This window comes from Triplophysa rosa, linkage group LG4 (genome assembly GCF_024868665.1).
Source record: "Triplophysa rosa linkage group LG4, Trosa_1v2, whole genome shotgun sequence".
NCBI classification, from domain to species: domain Eukaryota; kingdom Metazoa; phylum Chordata; class Actinopteri; order Cypriniformes; family Nemacheilidae; genus Triplophysa; species Triplophysa rosa.
This window is the reverse complement of record NC_079893.1, coordinates 10136746-10152588: the sequence shown is the minus strand read 5'-3', so window position 1 is coordinate 10152588 and position 15843 is coordinate 10136746. Positions and strand designations below refer to the sequence as shown.

At 39.2% G+C, this 15843-nt stretch overlaps 1 protein-coding gene across 1 annotated transcript in view; it reads left to right on the top strand.

Moving 5' to 3' along the window:
• The window catches only part of clockb (clock circadian regulator b), a 28548-nt gene extending 19427 nt beyond the window's left edge, over positions 1 to 9121 (top strand). Inside the window, exons 14-21 of the mRNA XM_057331160.1 lie at positions 1034 to 1175; positions 1262 to 1356; positions 1476 to 1568; positions 2527 to 2673; positions 2950 to 3168; positions 7346 to 7455; positions 8488 to 8755; positions 8832 to 9121. Of these exons, the coding sequence (XP_057187143.1) occupies positions 1034 to 1175; positions 1262 to 1356; positions 1476 to 1568; positions 2527 to 2673; positions 2950 to 3168; positions 7346 to 7455; positions 8488 to 8755; positions 8832 to 9008 (1251 nt within the window). The 3' untranslated portion in view covers positions 9009 to 9121. The remainder of the gene's footprint in view (positions 1 to 1033; positions 1176 to 1261; positions 1357 to 1475; positions 1569 to 2526; positions 2674 to 2949; positions 3169 to 7345; positions 7456 to 8487; positions 8756 to 8831) is intronic.
• The last annotated feature ends 6722 nt before the right edge of the window (positions 9122 to 15843 follow it).

Below are 15843 nucleotides of genomic sequence, written 5' to 3'. Positions count from 1 at the left end.
TTTTATAGTAATAAATAAATTAGTTTAGTCAAAGACCAAACTACAGTTGCGCGGCTGCTGCATTCAGCGTAAGCGGAACAAGTGTCGCGGCAAAGATCAGCAGCAGGAGTCAGATTTTATTCATCATCTGAGGAGAATGTGAAGTGCTGACTGACAAGATGATGGCGGAGGCTTTTCTGGCAAAGAACGTAGTAGAATTATGTAAGCACTGTTGTCAAGAGCCGGTTAAGGTTTAATTTTCTTTTTGTTCTAATTTTCAAAAGCCGGTGCTTTGCAATTTATTTAACATAAATGTTTTTCGTTTCGTATTCCTTTCTTATACGTTTCTTATTTATTTAACATAAACGTTTTTCGTTTCGTTTTCCTTTCTTATTCGTTTCTTATTTATTTAACATAAATGTTTTTCGTTTCGTATTCCCTTCTTATTTGTTTATTTATTTGTTGCACAATGTGTGCCGTGATTACTCGTTTTGTTAATCTAGGCAACTTGGCTAACGTAAATGTTTTTTATTTTCGTTTCTTATTTATGTTTTGCTTGATGTGTGCTGTGATTAATTCGTCTGTGGTCTGTGTTTCATATAAGCAAATGTCATTGTACTTTTTTATAGTTTTGTGTGTTTTATTAAGAAAAGATATTGAATCCACCATGAATTCAAGCAGTTGCCGTTCCCGAATTGCCGCTATTTTAAAACTGAAAGTAAAACGCGTCATGCACATGGGCCCCTTCCTTGACCACCCCACAGCAAACCCCCCCACCCCCGGTGTCACCGGTACAACCGGTGTTTTTACATGTCGACTAACCGGTGGGAAAATTCCATCACCGCAACATCCCTATTTAGAAGTTAAGTTCAAATAAATATTGTGCAAAATGATATGTTGCTATTTTATATGCATCTAATTAGCAAAAAACCAAGACATTATAAAATATAATTCTGTCAGTACTGTTTATAAGCATCAGCCACTAAAAGAAGACATGTCTGTCAATAACTGCTGATATTTTCCATTTTACCCTCTCGCTCTGATTCTGTGTCAGAATTCTGGTTCTAAATCACAGTTGAACACATCCTCTCTGAAGGAGGTTCTGGAGCGCTTCAGCAACAGCCGAACACCCTCCACATCCTCACGGAGCTCCTACAAGTCTTCGCACACGGCCGTCTCTGACAACACCTGCACATGTAAGCTTTTAAAACCACAAGCTTGGCCTTCTGATGCAGTTTCACTTTCACTGAATCACTTATGGCACAAAAAAACTTGTCCTCAGCCACTCCTTCTAAGCTACAGATGGATGTGAGCACTCCGCCCCGGCCCCCCACTGTTGATATGACACCACAGTGCCGTTCCTCTGTCAGCACACAGGTGAGACTTACATCTTCATTTCTACATCTAACACTTCCTGTTAATTATCCTCATGCGTAACGTGATTTTTCATTATCATAGCTGCTGAATAATCACATTGGTTTCATTTGTGTTAATAGTCCATGAGTTCCCAGAACACCACTCAAACTGGCTCTCCTGTCCAGATCAGCCAACAACCGCAACCACAGCAGCAGGTTCAGCCTAATGCCTTGGTGAGAATCCGCCCACTCAGGTTGTAATTCGGTGTGACGCAGACAAAGTGCTGCTGATGGTTTTTAGCTTTTTTTGTAAATGTCATACTTTTGAAGAGCTAACTCTGTGACACTCAAAACTTTTCTTTTAGACACACTTCTGTCTCAAGCAGCAGCAAGAATTTAATGATATGTACCTCGGTACCGCATATAGCTAGTAGGTGAAAGGCCTCAAAGCATACTGTATACTAGTTTTAGGGCCATTAAAAATGCTTGTGTCAAAGTGGGCGGAGCCACAGGTCACACCCAACATGTCATTTTCTTGCACCAAAGGCATTTAGGTGTTTAAGAGTTGGTTCAGCAAAACATTTGTTTGAATGAACTTGTTTTATATTTGTTGTTCAGACCTAAACTAATTGTGTGGAGAACCTTTCCTTCATTTATTTCATTGAACAAATTCGTCTACTGATGTGGTATTGCTAGTAAAACACAGGAATTAAATTAGATTAAGTTGGCTCAAACGAAATAACTTTTTTTATTCGTGTTGTACAGACCTAAACCAATTGCTTTGAGTAGTATCCCTTAATTTAAGTTCATTGAACAAACTATTTTTTTTGAGTGCATGAAGCTTTCCTGAACCACCGAAACAAACTCGAAAAACAGATTTGGCCAGATTTAGTTCGAAAAGACTTCACACCAGTTCATTCTTTGGTTTCACTTGAAGTATATTGCTGTTAAAACAGTTGAGGCCAGCAGGGGGTGCTCACCCTGTGAGCCTTGTGAGTTTTAATGCCACGGTATTGTGCCGAGGACTGTTCTGTAACACTATAGTGCTGTTTTTGTATTAAACATAACTAGAACGATGCAGAAAACACTCTTTATAAAGTTAAGGAATTATTTATTTGGCTCCTGTCATATTCTCTTGACACTGGCAGGTCACTACCCACACTGTTTTTGTTTCTGTGTTTTATGTGTGTAGTTCTCCGCGCAGTTGAATGCGATGCAGCACTTAAAAGATCAGCTGGAGCAGCGGACACGCATGATAGAAGTCAACATTCAGAAACAGCAGGAAGAACTGAGACAGATTCACGAGCAGCTACAGAGAGTTCAGGGACAAGGAGCTCCGGTATATACACTCATACATTCACGTTTACATCATATGCTGTCAGCAGACACTTCCTGTCACTCAACTGATAGTACATTGCTTTTAGCAGGACTAAAGTCATGGTACCGATTGCCATTGAACATTCATAAATGTATATTCATGAATATATATGTACTGTATATATACCAAATGAGCCACAAGAACAAAGCCATATGTGATAGTGTACACAGTAATTTTGGTATTGACAGTCTTGTTGCCATGGCGGCAAAGGCATGTTATTTATATGATGTTTTTCAGATGATTCTGCAGCAGTCGGGGGGTGGACTCAGCGTGCAGTTGCCGCAAGTCGGTGGAACTCAAACTAGCATTTTAGGGGTTGGGGCGCAGACTGGTTTTGTAGCTATACAGGGTCAAAACGTGACAAGCACAGCACACAGTGGGACTGTTCCACAACAACAAGCACTTCCACAGCAGCTGGCTTCACGTTCCCTGCAACCGAATCTACAGAGCTCCGCGGTAAATATTGGCTGCGACAACAATTCCTTTTAATTATTGACCATGACTCGGTTACGTTCTATTTATTTAATGTGGTTTTTAACAGTTGTACAACTGAAAATGAGTTTTTTTTTTGCTATGCAAGGATATTATCTGTATTATATCTAGATACGATGCATGACTGCAAAAGGATTTCAGGCTGTTGTAAATGTACACAATGCACCTGTTAACATTTAACAGCAGCTAGTAATAAGTTAAGGAATTATTTATTTGGGTCCTTTCATATTCTCTTGACACTGGCAGGTCACTACCCACATGACACTGTTTGTGTCTCATCAGTTGCGGTTTAAGCAAATAACAAGGGACACCACTCATTTGCAATTTTTTTACGAGAAAAAAAATGTTGAACGAGTATCCATCTTTCCGTTTTACCCCGCTGCCGAGAACATATATCATTTTGGTCTAATACCAAATGGCAAATCTGTTTTTGGTTTTATTGTGTGCAGCCACTCGACCAAACTCACAATATAGAACATTAAGAACAATACTTTTGTTTAGAATGTTTTTCAATTCCGGAAACACTGTGGCTTTGTCGGAAATAACCCCCATACCCTTATTACACCATTTCACAGCCATTTTTAGTGGTGTCTGAAACCATAGTGGACATTATTGAGTGGCTTTTTTAAAATCCCATGATGCGCCCCAATAATAAATGTACAACCAATGTGCACTCAACCATGTACACTAGAATTATAATGAAGTATTCAATTGAATAATCAATACATTACAGTAACATTTAATTATCAGGTTGATATTTTTGATATTTTAAAGGGGTGCTGTCATGCATTCTGACTTCTTTACAATGTTAAACGTGCTGTTTTCTCATGCTTAACATGGTCAACTTGTCAAAATACGAGTTGGGCGTATTACGTAGTATTTCTGTGCTCGATACACTCCCCCAGCGATCGTACAGGTTTCGGAAAGTTTTTTTCGAACATATAAAACTGTTTCGTAACAATTTTTCTTAGTCCCTTATTGGACAATTCTTCCGGAAAAGCACATGGCACGCCCACGCGGCAGCAAGGAGAGCAGGAGAAGGAGCATGCGTAGACGTCACTTTCACTTGTGTGCAGGAGAGAGAGAGAGAGCAAACGTTCGCGAAGTTCAGGTGTTTGTTTGTTCACTGCATTTGGGTGATGAATGTTATATAAATGGTGGATATGCCGCTGGATTTGGAGATCGTTTGAAACTGATATATGGATCCTTCCCAGCGCTAAAAGATGCCGGACATGAACAGCATGCGGTGAGTGAAACTGATGTCTGTGTTTTGTTGGCAATGGGTGCGCACGTGCTTTAGTTCAGCCTACCCCTCCCCCCCACACGCGCCGTATGCTTTCGGAAATAATCGTACAGCTGTATCTTTCTTTTATAAATGTGATCAAACTAAATACTCTTCGAAGATACGAAGTATGCATTACTACTCTATAGGTACTCAAGATTAATATGAGATTGGCAGAAACCGTGTGTGTTAGGGCCACTTTAATTATGTTGTGGTTTATGTTTATATAACATAAAGCACATCATTTCTAATGATCGTGGACCAGAGGTGGAAAGTAACGAATTACATTTACTCGCGTTACTGTATGGAGTAGGTTTTTTTGTGTACTTGTACTTTTTTAAGTAGCTTTTACAATCTGTAATTTTACTTGTACTTAAGTATGATTTGTGTGATGTATTGTACTTCGTTATATTTAAAATCACATCCGTTACTGAGTAAATAAATAATGAAAACAATGCAAGGAAAAAAACGTGACCTGAAATTACTCTAGTGAATAATGGATGCGAGTTTGCGCCGATCAGAAGAGCGATGGAGACTAAGTTAACTTCGGTATAGTGCACCTGTCCTAAGGTGAAACCCTATCAAACTCTTAACTGCTGAAGACCATGAAGTTAAACCCCTGGCCATATTTAAGCAACCATTTCAGCTTCAAGACAGGATTATGGACGCTGTGCAAACTAGTATCTTATAAAAATCCTAATGTGCAAGATTTTTATAGGTAAGATAAATAATATTTGTTTAAATAATGCTCGTACCCTTGTTGCATTGGTAACTTATAAGAAGTTTGAACTGTATAGTAAAAGTCAAAACGACATTGGCGCATAATGCTTTATATGGTAAGTGTTTAATCTCGTTTTGTAGACGCACTGTTCACTAATGTGTCTGCACCACATTTACGCAGTGTGAATGGAACCGAACTGAACAACTTCTGCTTTAATGACATATTTAAACGTGCATCATATGTCTCTCTCTTCTGTAAGCGCGGTGCAAGAAAGTCATATGAAAATGTGTTTGCTATTTCATGCATTTTGAAAGCCTCACCAGCCCTGTCGGGAAATGACCGTGTTGCCAGATCATATTGTTGATAAGAACAGCAAACAATGACAAGCCCAAAATAAACCTACACATCGACACATTTAATAAGGCAAAAAACCACTACGCGCAACTGTTCACTTTATTAACTATATAGTGTATCTGCAGCTTCATAAGAAAAGACTGAACAACAAATGCAAAGCTCTTAAAAATATTTAAACATGGCAACACCACGAGAGCGCGCTGTGAAGCTCTGAACATAAACAAAACACAGTGTCTCTGTCTGTGTTTTAGTTCAAATTGCCTCACTTAACCAGTCTTTGGCCGAAAACAGCAGATACGTATCAAAGGATTAAACTCTTGGGATTCATGTTTCTTGTTAACTGCGATCAACGGCGAACATGTTGCCATGGTAACGATCAGGTTACAACGGTAAATCATTTTGTCACTCATTTCAGAAAGTGAAACCCACATATTATATAGATTCATTACACATAGACTGAAATATTTCAAGCCTTTATTTATTATGCCAAGTCCTGCTGGAAAATGAAATCAGCATCTCCATAAAGCTTGTCAGCAGAAGGTCAGCTAAAATTTCCTGGTAGATGGCTGCGTTGACTGTGGACTTCAGAAAACACAGTGGACCAAAGTCCTCTTATTAGATGAAAGTAAATTTTGCATTTCATTTGGAAATCAAGGTCCCAGAGTCTGGAGGAAGAGAGGAGGGGCACAGAATCCATGTTGCTAAAAGTCCAGTGTGAAGTTTCCACAGTCAGTGATGATTTGGGCTGCCATGTCATCTGCTGGTGTTGGTCCACTGTGTTTTCTGAAGTCCACAGTCAACGCAGCCATCTACCAGGAAAGCACTTCATGCTTCTTTCTGCTGACAAGCTTTATGGAGATGCTGATTTCATTTTCCAGCAGGACTTGGCACCTGCCCACACTGCCAAAGGTACCAAAAGCTGGTTCAATGACCATGGTGTTATTGTGCTTGATTGGCCAGCAAACCCGCCTGACCTGAACCCCATAGAGAATCTATGATGAGAGACACCAGACCCAACAATGCAGATGACCTGAAGGCCGCTATCAAACCAACCTGGGCTTCCATTACACCTGAGCAGTGCCACAGGCTGATTGCCTCCACGCCACTCCACATTGATGCAGTAATTCATGCAAAAGGAGGCCCAACCAAATATTGAGTGCATAGAAATGAACATACTTTTCAGAAGCCTAACATTTCTGTTTAAAATATCATTTTTTTATTGATCTTATGCAATATTCTAATTTTCTGAGACACTGAATTTTGGGTTTTCATTATCTGTAAGCCATAATCATCAAAATTTCAAGAAATAAAGGCTTGAAATATTATATAATATATATAATATATGAAAATATATTTCTGAAATGAGTGACAAAAAATATTCTTATTTTTTGAGATGTACCTGTATTTAAAATGAGGCACTATGACTAATGTTGGTGTTGCACAAAACAAGGTCTCCCTCCCGCTTTTAAAAAGTAACTAAGTAACTTTTACTTTGAGTAAATTTTAAACAAGCTACTTTTACTTGAGTAGATTTTTTTGACTGGTAACTTTACTTGTACTCAAGTACAATTTCATCAAAGTAGTACTACTTGTATTGGAGTATAATATTTTTGTACTTTTTCCACCTCGTGGACTAACTGTTGCCTATATGCAGTACCTTTAAGTTGCTGTTGAAAGAGTCCATTAACAATGACATAATGAAGTATGTCATTTTCTACTTCATGTGATGACATCATCTAAATGAATGACATCATCATTTCTGGTATTCTCTTTATTTTTCTCAGTGTGGTCCGGTATACAACACCATGATGATAAGCCAGCCAGCTAATGCCAACGTTGTGCAGATACCCAGCGGACTGGCACCCAAAATAAATCAGGGCAATGCAATAAACAGGTACATGTTCTCTCCAAATGTTCTGTCTCCAAATTTAGCCACTGACTTGGACACGCCCACTCTGCAGATAGCAAGACAACATTGTAAACAGTTGTTTTTTTGTTGGTTGAATCAAACTGAAACTATCTCTTTAAGGAATAGATCACCTTCAAAATGAAAATTCTGTCATCATTTACTTAGTTGTCATTTTAAACCAGTGTGATTTTCTTTCTCCTGCAAAACAAAAGAAGATATTTTGAATTAATTGATTAATCACGATTACCAATAAATCATGCTGAAATCGAACTGGCTCTATTATGCAAGGCATCGATCATTTTTTTATGCGAAGCTTGTCCGTGGGATCAGTAGGAAATGCTGCTCGATCTAAAAGCAGTGCGAGTTTGAGTCGCTTATAACGTGCATTTAAAAAAGGAACACCCGTCAAACATGATCATTATGAGGCTTGAGGATCAGTGATAAAAAAACATGTCCTTAGGCATTTCCTAGAACTACATGTGTTATGGTCTTCTTCTGCTGTGCGTAGTTGGAGTTTCTGCACGAGAGCGCCCTTTGGCTTTCGGGTGCAGCAGCATTTTACCGTACTTCACTCACAAGTTGTGCATAAATCACGTGATATATATTTCGGTTAATCGTGCACGGCCCTATTTTGAAAGATGTTGGTTACCAAAAACGCTGGTCCGCATTGACATCTATTGCATGGACACAAAACCAATGCAAGTCAACGGGTACCAACGGTTTTCTGTTACCAACATTTTCAAAATGTCTTCTTTTGTGTTAAGCAGAAGAAAGAAATACAGATATGAAATAACAAGAGGGTGTGTAAATAATGACAGAATTGTGAACTCTTCCTTCAAACATTATTATTTCCATAAATTGGGTATCTTGTGAACATACTAAATGATTGACAGATGCCTTTAATATCTTCTCATTCTTCTCATTGGTGTTGTTCTACTAAAAAATACTTGAAGAAATGAATTATCCATCACATTCATCACTCATTTCTCCTTCTGCCTTGCTCCAACTCGGTCTCAGGTTTCCAACGGGGCAGCAGTTGGTCACAAAGATAGTGGCAGCTCCGATGGCTTGTGGCGCAGTAATGGTACCCACGACCATGTTCATGGGTCAGGTAGTGACAGCATACAGCCCGTTTCCACAGCAACAAGGTCAGGCACAAACAATAGCGCTGCAGACTCAGTCCCCTGCATCTGTAGAATTAGCTCAAGCTACCGCACTACAATCAAGTCAACAGCAGGGGGCAACACAGCAACAGACAAAACAGCAGCAACAACAGTTTTTGCAGGTGAGAAAACACAAATATTCACAGAGGTTTGTTTACATTTATCAAGGGTTAAATTGTTCTTCGGTGTGTTTGACAGGGCACACGCCTTCTCCACGGCAACCAGTCCACACAACTCATTCTGCAGGCTTTTCCTATTCAGCAGCAGGGCACATTTACACCCTCACAACAGCAACAACTGAAACCACAGACTCAAAAACAGCAGAAACCTGCCGCATCTCATCAGACCGACAGCACCAGTGCCCAGTCTCAGTAATGCTGACGAACACACCAGCTAATCAGAGGGAAGGGCCAGTTGATGTAATCTTCCGTCTGCGAATTAATTGGTCAGGTGCTATATTGATCGGTAGCTATTTGATCTTGCGATTTTTAAAACTTCTTTTTCTGGCAACATCTCAAAACTTTTCAAATGAAGATCTCAACTTGGCAGTCGAATGGAACACAAAACCACCAGATGGCCCCTGAGGCAACCATGCAGAACATTTCACGGGACCGACAGGTGGTACCCAAGCCTCTTTATTTATTTCAGCAACAAAACATTGGACCGCCAGCTTTGGATGGTCTTTGCCAAACTGAAAACTTTGGTGAGTTTGGTCTCAGTCTTTCACTGAACATAACCCAAAGAACTGAGTCTTTCTGTACAGTCTTGTGTATCATAACGTGTACATATACAACCGTAAAGGAACAAAGCAAGATAATGAATATTTTATATGCTGCATGAAAAGTGTAAACTTTCATTTGTACTTCCAAGTTTTTAAATATTATCTTGGAGCTCGAGTTTAACATTTTTATATTATGCGTATAGTGATGCTGTGTGCTTTAGATCCTCTCTGTTTCTTCACTTTTAGATATGGGCCGTCATGGTTTTTAGAAGCACTTACAATTTTTTTACAGCTTTTAAGCCCATTGCACATTGAGTCCGAAATTTGCGTCCGAAATTTCCGCACGTTAAAAAATACATACGACCTCACGTTGTGTCAATCACATTTACACACTGCCTCCGATATTTTCGTCCGTCACAAAAAAATTCGGACCGGGTTCGATTTTCTGCGTTTTTCGCATAGGTCAAGCATTTTGAGTGGCCTTTTATAACAATTCAGAGACACCGTACAAACGAGAGTCAAATACAAAAAACGCATACGAAAATTTCGGACTGTTTGTGCAAAGACCTTTAGGTTTACTTTTCGTCGTAAATTTATGTTATTTCCTTGTCCATGAAGCACAAATTACCCAGTTTATTTAAAATGTATATACTTTTTCTTTCACACGTAAAATGCAGAGGAATTAAATTTCCTCAAGTGCCAAATTTTGTTACTTTACGTTAGAAAAGTAACAGCTTCCAGGTCATGTTTTTTGAATGTTAATTGCTTTTTAGGTGATTCATACAGTAGTAATCCTCTTAAAAAGTTAGTGTGCACTTTTTCCCATTACTTTTAGCACTTATTGTGTTTATACACGCTAAAAATTGTTCATCCTTCTAGTTTTTGTCGTTTAGTTTTACTGGTACGTGCGTTTCTCCAAGGAGAATGACACGACATGAATAAGCTTAAAAATCCTCATATATAAACGTTGTTATTCGGTTTGGGAGCTATGCAAGTAATGCAATGCATTGCTGTACATGCGATTGAGGAAGGTATGTGGACCTGAAAAAAGCCATTTTCAGGAAAATGAAAAAGATTATATTGTCCTTGTTTTTATTTCATTTCCAAAGTTCGTAATCAAACTGAAGCAGAGTTAATGTGGAGCTTTGGAGTCTTAAAGTCCTGCGTGGTCTTCCTGTTCGCTGTGTGTGTTGCATGTGTTAGCGTACGTTTGCGTATGAGAGAGAGATTTGAAAGTGTAGCCTTATTATAAAAATAACAGTTTGTGACTCTTCCTTTATCGCTGCGAGTTGCTACAGTATGTGTTCACTACAGCGATGACCAATCAGTTCTTGCGTTGCAGTAATTCAACTTCCTAGACGTCCCCCATTGGCTTATTAGCCAAATACCTCAGAAATCTATATTGTTGAAAGTTTTATATATGTATCCAAAGCAATTTTTTATTTTCGTATGGAAAGGGACTTGAGCGTAGATGGAATTGGTTGTTTATAGACCGGTAGCACTGTTAAGAGTAAGAGTTAGAAAAATATATGAAACGGAATAGATTTAAAATAGATGCCCACCTTTTCTTGATTGGCCTATTATTTTTCAGTTGTGTTGTTTGTGTGTTTCATAAGATGCTTTTGCACTGAAGTCCACAAATGTGTTATTGTTACTTTGAAACCCATGTGGTTTTGCATTGTGTGTACAATCATACGCTTACAAATTTCCCCTCAAAAAAGCTATTGATAGGTTGAAGAAAGAATTTAATAGGTCTTTGGATAGCATTCCTGAACATTTCAACCTGCATACTCAATTTTTTCCCATGCTGTTGTATTTCTGTATGCAACCAAAAAACTTTGGAATGATTGTTGGTTATTTACCCTAGAAACTAAAGTTGATTTCAAGGTGTAAGCTCATACAAATCAGTGGATTGGGTGATAAAAGAATGTGGCTGATAATAAAATAATATTAATTTATCTAAGATAATGAGGTTCAGTAAAATTAACTCTATTATATTTTATTAAACACAGCAAGTATATTTACCCCTATTAATATGATATATGAATAATAAAATTTGCTCTCTCTGTTTATTCTGAATACGCCCTTTTCACAATGACGTCACTTAACTTCCGCCTTTTTGCAAAGCAGTGTATCATAACATCCGTCTTGCAACAAACAAGAAGAAAAAGAAGAAGAACTTCCGTTTTGCCGTCAGGCTGGAATTTAACAACAGTGAGAAAAAAAACTGACAGAACACGTATTCAAGTACTTATCCTAGCACCTTCGCTAACACAAAAAGAAAAGAAAACACTTAATCAATACATAATCAAACAGGTACTGTTCAACGAAGAATTTGTATCCTTTCTCTAGCTTTGATCTTGTTGTTAGCAAAAATTTGTCTGCAAGACGTTGTGCATCATCTAGACGTATTTGTGGCAGATGTGCAAGCCACTTGGTAAACTCCATTCTGAGGCGCTAGCGGAAGTAATTTCTTCTTCTTGAGTTTTACTGGCGGTTGGCAAATCAGCTTATAGGTGCATTACCGCCACCTTATGAACTGGAGTGCTAGCGGAAGTAATGATACACTGCTTCGCGGCAGAACGGAAGATGCGTGACGTCATGTGAAAAGGGCGTATTGCTGTGCTGTTGAAGTACAAAACTACCATGTCACCACAAAGAATTGCTTGCATATCATATTAGCCTCAATGTGATTGTGAATTTGTCAGCTTTGTCCTCTGTCAGTTTACCAAAATCGGATCCTTTCCTCTCTATGATATACAATCTTGAAATAAAAAACAATGTTATTCCTTTCGTTCGCAATGTTGTTCTCTTATTAGGTGATACTGATTCATATGCTAAGGGAAATGTTTTGTTTCTGTGGTACGAGTGGCATCAGTTCAATCCAGGTGACACTGGGATTCCAGAACACTCCCCACATATTTCATTGGTTGTGTAAACACAATCGTTATCTTTGGTTAACACAAAATGGACATCCCAAGTATTGGGACGCCCACTTCTATTTAACAGGTTAGGTTTGCCTACTTTAGTAATTTCTAATCATTAATACTAATGATATTCAAGAGAAATGCGTGCTTCTAATTTTATTGCAACAGTTTGTGCAGAACCCTTTTCTGTTCCAACATGAAAATGTCCCTGTGAACAAAGCAAACTTCAAAAATAAATTATTGATTCAGTCTACTGTGGAAGACTGGTCTGCATTAAAACACAGAGCTGAACACCTTTAAGGCAAACACTCATCACACAAACCCATCAATGACTTGTGCACAGGGGTACAGTCATTTCAGAACCGAAAAGGCCCTTCTAAAACTGTTGCAACACCGATGGAAACAAAATTCTTTAATATGGAATTTTATAGACCTCTTTGAAAGACAAAAACAATGCTGGTCCAACTTCCTGTTTCAGTTTTTTAACACTGAGCAAATGTTTGAACCGAATACAACCAACAGAACATTTATAACTGAACCAAACTGTTAAATGAATACATTTAAGATATATTTATATTTGTAGGATTTTAAAAAAAATTAATTTGGAAGTACTGCTTTACCAGTGTTTACATCTTGCAAAGTGGTCTGTAGCATTAACATTGGTTTTGATTAGAATTACTGGAATAGATAAACATGTTTATTAGGGGGGTAAAAGTAATAGTGCAACAATCTTTACCTTTAGTAGACAGCTACTTATGAATTATATACTGTACGGTTGCCTCTGCATATTAAAGGGGAATTTCACCCAAAAATCAACTTTGTGTGATTTTTTATTCACCCACATGGCGTTAAACATGTTTAGAGAACTTCCGGCGTCTTCGGAGCACAAATAGAGATATTTAGGTGACATCCGAGAGATTTCCAGGCCTCCTTATTGACATCATGGTGTCAGTTTTTGCCAAGGTCCAGAAAAGTACTAAAGACATCGTTAAATTGGTCCATGCTTTATGTGCGAAAAACAAACCAAAATACCGACTTTAATCGATATATTCTCCTCTGTCTTGTCAGTGTATGGTGCACGTTCACGAGAGCACTTCTTCGTCTTCTGCATGTATACAGAGTTGCGCTTCCGCGTTGTGAGTCAGAGCGCCGGCATCCTATAGGGGCATGCGGCGTTCGGCGCACAAACCTGTCTACTTTTGAAGTGCTCTCGTCCAAGAAGAAGACGAAGAAGAAGTGCTCTCGTGACCGCGCGCCATACACTGACAAGACAGGAGAATATATCGATTAAAGTCATAGGCGGAGTTTGGGGGGGCGGGGAGGGCACCTCCCCCCCAGACGAGAGCCAATTGATTTTGCCAGAGCTATGATTAAAACATTTTTTTTCACATTTTCTCAATTTTTTATATTATCTTATTATTTTAGTGTAAGTAAGTTAAGCTTAAATTATTTAAAAATTAATGTTTTTAAAATTAATGTTTTCTCCTCTGGCGCGAAACTCAAAGTATCGCGTGAGTAGACTGTCCTCTCGTTCTGTTCCCGCTTTAGTCTAAACGTCAAGACCCTCTCCTCTCGTTCTGTTCCCGCTTAAGTCTAAACGCAAAAGAGATATGCAAAATGGATATTCGACGTTTTTTTTTTAAAAACCTACAGCTAAAGGAGTGGAGGTACCTAACTCTGAAACGTCTGATTTTTGTTCTACTGCCGTTAATACTGACACAGCAATCGAGGCCGCATCAGAAAACACATCTGGCCGTGGAACCTGCAGCACCAGTACCGATGCCGCGTCAACGCACACACCCGCTCAACCCTCATCTGGATCCTATTTATGAAGGCATTATAATATGGCGTTATTATAATGACAAATGTCGCGAGCGCATTATTACAAGGCGAGAGCGCATTCTTGTCATACGAGCGCGCGAATCTCTCCGCTCGCACGCCGATTTCCTTTGCTCGTGCACAAAACTGGACGCGCGCTTTCAACTATACGCTGCTCTCTTATGAATTTTCTCTCCTCTCGCTCAGTGAGCGTGTGCGCACTCAAAATGCGTTCCGTGCGTCCACGAATCCTTCGGTACTCTTGCTCTCGAGAGGTCCTCCTGCGTGTTCCAGGCATTATAGGCTGTCAAAAGTAGTCAACCAATCAGGGATAGGCTTCCACGGCGGGCCAATGAAAATGCGACCTCTTAACTACAGTAGGCCTAATTGTTAAAAATGCTTGATGAAGAGTTGTTTTTCGTGTTCTTTTCTACAAAAGTGTCATGTTAATGTGTAATTCTTGTAAAATAGTATATTGTAAATTGCTGAGTTTCATTCTTATAAAATCTTTTAATATATAAATCTTTTAATGAGTGGATTCTTGCGTGTGGGTAGGTGGGTGGATGGGGGGCACCATGAGGTCTTAATACGCCTCTGGATCCACCACGTTCTCAGGTAACAATTTTAATATATTTGATGCAACATTATTAATCAAATGTATATTATAAATGAACGGTAAGGGAGCGTTTGGTATATTGCATAGTAGTTCAGTTTTATGCCCTGAACTTCTGGAACACTGAATGCAGAACACTTACAGTGTCTGTCTGCAAACGCATTAAATGCATAACCAAATAGGTATAGAATATTATATGATATTTCCAAATGCTCCAGTGCTATTATTGTTTTGATATGTACCGTTACTTGTAGTAAATATTATTTTAGAATAAAGCTAACTTAAGACACCAATCTAAATTGTTCGGTAATCAATTTAGTACTATTTTGACAATATTATGTTTAGTGTAGGACATGCATGAGGACCACATGAACTTGAGGGTGTTGGCCTGTTTTGTCTGAATAACATGGTAGTTAAACTGACGTTTATATGTAGCCTACAAAGCATCCTAATGCCCCGTTCATTTCTAATACACATTTGACTGATGTTGCATCAAATATATTAATATTGTTACCTGAGAACGTGGTGGATCCATCTTGCTTCGTTGAAAACGTCGAGTCACTTTCAACCAATAAGATGCCATGTAAGAGGTCGCGTTTTCATTGGCCCGCCGTGGAAGCCTATCCCTGATTGGTTGACTACTTTTGACAGCCTATAGATAGATAGATTCAATTTATTGTCATTGCACAGTGCTATTATTTTGCTAAGGTTTTTTTGCTATTTTGCTAAGGCTAGTTATTTGCTAAGGTACAAGGCAACGAAATGTGACCTCTGCATTTAACCCATCCAGAGAGTAGTGAACACACGTACCCCCGGAGCAGTGGGCAGCTATGACTGCAGCGCCCGGGGAGCACCTCAGTTGTTACCCGCCGGCCATGGGATTCGAACCGGCAACCTTCTGGTCACGAGTCCGACTCTCTAACCATTAGGCCACAACTGCCCCATATAATGCCTGGAACACACAGGAGGACCTCTCGAGAGCAAGAGTACCAAAGGATTCGTGGACGCACGGCACTGCCGCATTTTGGGTGCGCACACGAGAGGAGAGAAAATTCATTAGAGAGCAGCGTATAATTGAAAGCGCGCGTCCAGTTTTGTGCACGAGCAAAGGAAATCGGCGTGCGAGCGGAG